The sequence below is a fragment of the Dryas octopetala genome, chromosome 1 (genome assembly GCF_963921425.1).
Source record: "Dryas octopetala chromosome 1, drDryOcto1.1, whole genome shotgun sequence".
Lineage (NCBI taxonomy): Eukaryota > Viridiplantae > Streptophyta > Magnoliopsida > Rosales > Rosaceae > Dryas > Dryas octopetala.
The window spans coordinates 3011842-3018890 of NC_141366.1; the positions used below are offsets into that span (position 1 = coordinate 3011842).

The 7049-nt window shown below is 48.8% G+C and overlaps 2 protein-coding genes across 2 annotated transcripts; one reads left to right on the forward strand and one right to left on the reverse strand.

Moving 5' to 3' along the window:
- Positions 1-678: 678 nt before the first annotated feature.
- Positions 679-1227, forward strand: LOC147296465 (17.5 kDa class I heat shock protein-like). Its single transcript, XM_086245569.1, has one exon. The coding sequence runs from the start codon at positions 715-717 to the stop codon at positions 1138-1140; it is 426 nt and encodes a 141-aa protein (XP_086101695.1). The 5' UTR covers positions 679-714; the 3' UTR covers positions 1141-1227.
- Positions 1228-1999: 772 nt separating this feature from the next.
- On the reverse strand, positions 2000-2977 carry LOC147296466 (uncharacterized). Its single transcript, XM_086229185.1, has one exon. It carries the CDS (start codon positions 2975-2977, stop codon positions 2000-2002), a length of 978 nt encoding a protein of 325 aa, XP_086085311.1.
- Positions 2978-7049: the final 4072 nt, after the last annotated feature.

The following is a 7049-nucleotide window of genomic DNA, read 5'->3' on the forward strand; positions in this document are numbered from 1 at the left end:
TCGATTGCAAAGCTTACCCCTTCTTTAACCACATTTGAGACAAAAGAGAGAGCTTATTCTCTCTTCCAATATGGTCTCTCACTTGTTCTAGCTTCTAACATCCCTTCTAAATTTCTTAAACAAAGCGCTCATCCTTTTAGGATGAATCCCTAAGGACACGTGTCCCTCTCTCCTTCACTCCCATATTGTCCCCACCATAGTTTTTTTTTTAATTTTTTTTTTTACCATTTGACCCACCTTTTTACCATGTTAGTAAGTACAATGGTCAACATTTGGCCATACTGATTACTGATTTTCCTACATATTTTTTTGGGAATATTTATTGAGGGATGAGGAATTACAATTTTTTTATTTCTTTAAAGATACAAAAAAATAAAAAATTAATGAAAGGGATAAAAGTAAAAAATTTTGAAGAAAGAAGAAAAACACTCGTACCCAAATGGGCTTCTGCTAAATTAAATACCTAAATGGCCCGACACTTGGGCATTTGGTTGCCTACCAGCTACCGCTTTATTTGGCCCACCCAATTTCCAGAACATACAAGAATCTCCGAAAGTGCTTCTACACAAAGCACTTTCCCACGTGTCAGCATTAGCAAAACAGCAACCAGTCTCGCTCACTACCTTCACAGACTACTTGAAAGCTGCTCACTTGCTCTCTACTTTTGCTCTGATCTCTTGCTTCTCAATCCGAAACCAAACCCACCGAACAAAGATGTCGATCATCCCAATCAACGAGCGACAAGGCAATGACTTCTTCGACCCCATGGCTCTGGACCTGTGGGACCCATTCATGGACTTCTCATTCCCTTCTTCACTCTCCAACATTTTCCGGGAATTGAATCTGGGTTCCTCTGTAAATTCCAGACTCGATTGGAGAGAGACCCCAAATGCCCACGTGCTCAAAGCTGCTCTTCCTGGGTTCGTGAACGAGGACGTGCTGGTTGAGCTTCAAGACGAGCGAGTGCTTCAGATTAGCACAGACAGTGGGAGCTTCATGACCAGGTTTAAGCTCCCGGACAACGCCAAGATTGAGCAGCTCAAGGCCTCTATGAGCAATGGGGTTCTCACTGTCACTGTTCCTAAGGAGGAGGCCACCAGACCCAATATCAGAGCCATTGAGATTTCTGGCGAAGATTAAGGTCCACTTTTCGCTAAAATAAGATATGAATAACATCGTTTTATGTCTTGTATGTGTTTGAAATGTGTATTTAGGTGTGTGAGTATGTAAGGCTTAGCTCAACTTAATAGAAGGTAAAACCATGAAGGAAAACAAACTTAAATTGCAAACATGATAACAATGCAATCTGAAATTTTATAATTTTAAGTTGTACTCTTTGTAATGAGTCGCATTACTAACTATTTATTGATTTAATGATATTTTTCTTCTTTGAGGTGATGAGGTCTTAAGTTAAACTTCCCTCCCTAATTTTTTCTTTTAAAAAAAGAGTCGCATGTCATTATATTTAGGATCTTCAGTGTCACACTGTCTCCGTGTATGTTTTTCAATAGTAGCAAATTATTTTATTGATCAACTATCAGAGCACATTCATTTGGGTCGTGGGTTCATTCTAGGTTTATAGAATAGAACGCAGCATATACTGGGCCTTGGAAACGTCATCTGATTTAGTCTCCCATTGTCTTGGACTCTTGAGGATCTATGGGCCGCCGGCTGAAGCCGTATATAACCCACTACATCACTAGATGCATATGGTTGGCTGTGCAAGCATTTAAATCCAGTGAGTTTATTAAACAAGACAGATTTACTGAGTTTGGTAGAAGGAAAAAAAAAAGAGAGACAGATTTACAGAGGAGTAAAATGGGAAAATTATAATAGAAGAGCTGCCTGCATGTATTTTTAAATGAACACTTAAAAGAAAAAACAGCAATGAAAATGAAATTCAAATTCAAAAAATTAACTTAATTTACAATATCCAAGAACACAAAGTTACATATAGAGATTAAACAAATTAAAGAAAACAGAAGAGTTGGTGTAAGGGTTACTGAAGACTTGGTGTGAACCAGACACATCGAGTGTGCAAGTGAGTACGAGAATGATCCTCAGGGAAGGTGAAGTGTATGACGCTCTTGTTGGTTAAAGAAAATGTTCCAAGTTCTTGTCCCATGGACAGTGATGCTAAACAAGGATGATGATAGGCAAAATAGATGCAGTTTCTTCCAAATATGTTATTAGTGGCAGAGATGAATGTGTTGCTAATCTTGCTCACAAACAAGATTCGATCACCAAGGTCAACAACCTCTATCCACCGAGGACCATCTTTATTCCACTCTAATTTGAATACTTGAAATCCTTGAACCTTTGGTGGGATGACATAATTACCTCCTACAATCACATTCCAAGGAATTAATGGATCTTCCTTGTAAGCAAAATTAGCCCTTCGAAAAATCATGAACAACTCATTTGATGTAGAATCTTTTGCTAGAGAAAACGTGTCGTGGTTGGTTTGAAATACGACCCCTTCCTGGTTTCTCCTGGTTTGAAGGAACATGCTACGAGGTGGCCTCGGATCCAGGACAACTAACCTTTGAGTGGTATAGCTAGGAGGGCCAGTGGCATCTGATTGGATGTGGAACACCATTAAAAAGTTGGATGCCTCCGAAGTTGCAGCATATAATTTCCCATCAAGTATTTCTATATCGAAAAAATAAAGGTCTCTAGCCTCCCCTTGAATGAGGGTCCATGATTTATCGGTGGGCCTGCAGAAAGCCACATGACCTCTTGCACCACAAAGGCTAGCCACAAAACAATGTTGGGTTGTTGGTACTGAAGAGGCTACCATTTTGAAAAGCCTAAAGGAAGGCCTGTTGATGCAAAGACAAGGAAGGGTGGAGGCGGATGGGAGCATTACTCGAGCCCCCGACATTGGATTCAAGAAGAAGTAGGCAATCTGATGATGCGAGCAGAATGGCCAAGGTTTAATAAAACCCTCAGGACGCCAAACTGCACTGTCAATCATGATCAACCATCCCTCAATTGATCCAACACAATCTCGCCTATTAATATAGGGATTAATAGATAATGATTTGTGTTGATGCAAATTCTCGTAAGGTAGATGCAACAACTTAGATATGCTGATCTGGCTGATCAAGTGCTTCGCTGGATGATGAAGTGGATGCTGGTTGAGATCTTCCTGTAGATAAAAACAAGATCAAAGGAGATGGACCGGTGTGGTACCAGCCAAACACACTCCGATGAAGAAATCAGTGGTGGTGTTTGATGGTGGATGAGGAAGAACAAAGGAAGAACTTGGGAGAATGGGAAGAACAAGGCAAATGTTCTGGGTTATTCTCAGCAAGTTGGGTAGGCTCTTCTTTGGATGGAAATGCAAAGTGTTTAGCGTGTGTATTGATAGATTGCTAGATGCTTCATTTTGTGCATATGTGGTGCCTTATATAGGCAAAGGAAAACTTAATGAATAAGTTACCTGCATGTGAATGAATGGTTGCCAGAGACCCACGCACCTGGTCAGACCTAGTTGCATGCTCAGCTGCTTGCTTCCTCAGCATTGAATGCTGCATTAAATGCAAGGTTGGAAGGTCCAGGCAAACTGTCCAGCAGTCATGAATGCAAGCCTGATATTCTGTCTGTCAGAAGATTGTGTCAGGTGCATTCAAGTGTGGCGGTTCGTCCCATCGTGATCTTCCTGGGAATGGCGGCGGAGAGCCGAGCCGAGCCGATACGAACACATGTTTTCATGTGAAGACACGAAGTCCATGTGTGGTCGGATCGGGCATGGGATTCCAGGCCGAGCCGGTCCCATAAACTGGGGGTCTTTCCGAGCTCTAACTGGTCGACGCCAGAACCCGAAAAGAGGCCATCTCCTGTGCCGAGCCGAGCCGGACCGGGATGATCGTGGGAAGATGGACACTCGATCCCATGGAAGATCATCGGTTCGGCTCGGACCGAACATGGAGGGCCGGCGTGGAGATCCGGTCTGAGCTGATGGAGGCGATGACGAGTGGTGATGATGTGGGGGTCAAAGTTTTGACCACTGAGAGTCAACTCCGAAGTGGATGTTGACCAGCCACGTGTCGAGCTGTGATTAGCTGTTCGGATTGATGTGGATTTTCCCACAAACAGGAGTCCCCCAGCTTCCGAGCCGAGCGGACAGTGGTGGATTGGAAGCTGAAGTGCGATGACCTTCCCAAAGATAATATGCTTGCTTGATCCGAGCCGAACCCGACATGTCTACGTTTCTGAAGATCCGAGCAGGTGGTGACTTGTGATTGGCCAAAATATCTCAGGGGCAGGTGAAGGGACGTTTGATTTCTGCATGGGGGAACGTAAGGGTCACCTCGTTATGGGTATTTTTTGAATGCTTGACAGGTGTCAAGATCTGGCATATGAAGCGCCAGAAATGAAGGGCTGAGATCGGTTTGCATGGGGGTATAAATCATGCCTTTCTCTCTCTTCCCTCTCACTTTCCAACTTTTTCAGAAACTCCCACTCTCTCTCTGCAAACTCTTCCCTCCTCCGCCGTGAATTTCCTCCTACCTCCGTCGTTAGTGCAGCAGTTCGGTCACGGTTTCGGGCAAGCGTAGTCATAGACGAAGCCATTCCGAGTGTGTGAGGGGTGGAGGGATTGGCCGGACAAAAACCAGTAAGTGATTCTGTCCATTCTTGAGTTTTTGTGTTTTTCGGGTTTTTCTGGGTGTGTTCTTGGTGTTCTTGAGAAAAAGAACTTTTTGATCCATAAAGTGAGAGAGAGAAAGTAGAAAAAACTGTTAGTAATGTCAGAGACTGATTCGAGTGGTCGGCTCGGATCGGGGGAAGCCTTCGAGGGAGACAGTGGGGCCGAGGTGAGCCGAAGCCCATCTGTGGGTGAGGCCGAGCCGAGCCGAAGCCCACCTGCGGGTGAGGCGAGTTGGGATGGCTTGTCCGAAGAGTTGGACGAGGCCGGCTCGGCATTGAACCGCAATCCGGGCGGAGAGCGCCGAGCCCGAGGGGATCAGGAAAACCCCGAGATACTGAGTTCCGACTGGGAACAAGGGACGGTCGAAGGAGGTGACGAAGAACCTCTCGACGTCGAGCCGATCGCCACCATTCCGAGCAGACTCACCTCGGGCTCGGATGAAAGGGATAGGGGGCACGAGGCGTCGACCTCGGCTCAGGGGGTGACGGGGAGTCCGATCGACCCGGACTTCTACGAGGAACTGCCGTGGAAGGCCGATCAGATCCCCAATGAGATGACCGAGTACCATCTCAGGGATTTGAGGAGTAGATACTCAGTCCCCGACTCCGTGCTGATGAGGTTGCCGACCGAGGGGGAGAAGCCGAGCCGACCCCCGATAGGATGGGTGACCATGTACCCGGAGATGTTTGAGAATGGGGTTCGGCTTCCCCTGCACACCTTCCTGCAGGACTGGCTCGCGACGATCGGCGCGGCGCCACACCAGCTGAACCCGAACGTGTACAGGATCATCCTGTCCATGCACATCTTGTGGCACAAAGTGCACAAGTGTGTGCCACACAAGGATATCCTGTTCTGCAATTACGCACTGAGGTCGAAGCAGAGCGAGCTCGGATTCTACAACCTCCAGGCGTACTCGGGGCCACTCTTCGGTGGGAATCCCTCCTCCCAGAAGACATGGAAGAAAAGATATTTCTTTGTCTCTGGGGATTGGGAGTTCGCCGATCCGAACAGAATCACCTCGGCTCGGGTGCCCAGAGCTTTTAGAATTCCAGGTGGGCATTGGGAATTTGGGGCCGGTCCGAGGACAATTTGCATATGTCTTGTGATAATTGTATTATATTTTTGTCTAACTCTTTTTGGTTTCGCCTTCGCAGTCAGCTGGGGCAAGTACAAGCTCCGAGGCGAGCTCAAGGACCAGATCGCCGCGATCAGGGACTCACCAGGAGAGTACTTGTCAACCAAGTTCCTGCTCGGGGAGACTCAGATCCGACAGAGCGGGATCTCCTGGTTTGTGCCCAGGTGGAATCCTAGAGCCGAGAGGGGAATGGCGCCCACCGAACTGGAGGTTCGCCTTAGGAAGAAAGCGGCTCGGAGCGTCCAGAAGAAGGCAGCGGGGCGGACCCCTGCCGAGCCGGTCCAGGCTCCTGCCCCGGCGGCAGCTCAGCCTAAATCTCCTGCGCCGAGACCGGTTCGGCAGGCAGAGAAGAGGAAGGCTCCCCAGGCCGAGGCCCCGGTGGAGAAGAGGGCTCGGGCCGAGCCCGGCGGTTCTGGTGCCGGAGCGTCCGGTTCGGCGCCCCTGAAGGTGGTGGAGGTAGTCCCCGGCCTCGAGCCGTTCGTCACGGGCCTCAAGCGCGTGATGACCGCGAGGGTGCAGGAGGGGCTGTGGGCCGATCATGGCGAGCCGGGCTTCAGCCACCAGGCTCTGATCGCATCCCGCCAGGCCATGTTGGTAAGTCTCCTTTACTTCGGATTTTGTCTATTCGCTCGGTTCGGACTAAGGATGAATTTGTTTCTCTTGCAGCTCGCCATGAGGCAGTTCGAAGCTGCTAAGGCCGCCGTCGATGCCGAGGCGAAACTGGAGAGGTTTCGGGCACGGGTCGTAGAGCTGAAGGAGAAGTTGGCCGAGGCCGAGCGTACGGTCAATGCCGAGCGCGAACGGTCGGAGGGTCTGCAATCCAGGCTGGCCAGGAAGGAGGAGGAGGTCGGTCGGCTCGGCAAGGAGCTTGCCTCCTCGGAGCAAAATGTGGCGGACTTGAGGCATTATGTCGGCGATCTCCAGCGAGACATCGAGGCCGCTGAACGGAGGATCGAGAATGTCGAACTCCGACGTCGATCTGAAGTGCCGAGCGCCCAGGCACTGGCTGATGCCCATTTTGATGGGTATCAGGAGCTTTTGGAGGCGATCAAATCGAAGAGGCCGGACTGGGATGTATCATTCCTTGGCGAGTCCGAGGACGACGAAGACACCCAGGGAAGTCAACAGGATGAGCTTCCTCCTCTCGATCGCCAAGTCCGTGCCGAAGTCGAGCCGACTCCGGAAGATCCTCCACTGCCTGCATATGAGCCGACCCCGATTCCCCCGGTCCCCGAATCCGATCCCAATGCTGAGATGCAG

Coding starts and splice junctions, on each gene's coding strand:
- LOC147296465 (XM_086245569.1), top strand. CDS start 715: ATGTCGATCATCCCAATCAACGAGCGACAAGGCAATGACTTCTTCGAC.
- LOC147296466 (XM_086229185.1), bottom strand. CDS start 2,977: ATGATTGACAGTGCAGTTTGGCGTCCTGAGGGTTTTATTAAACCTTGG.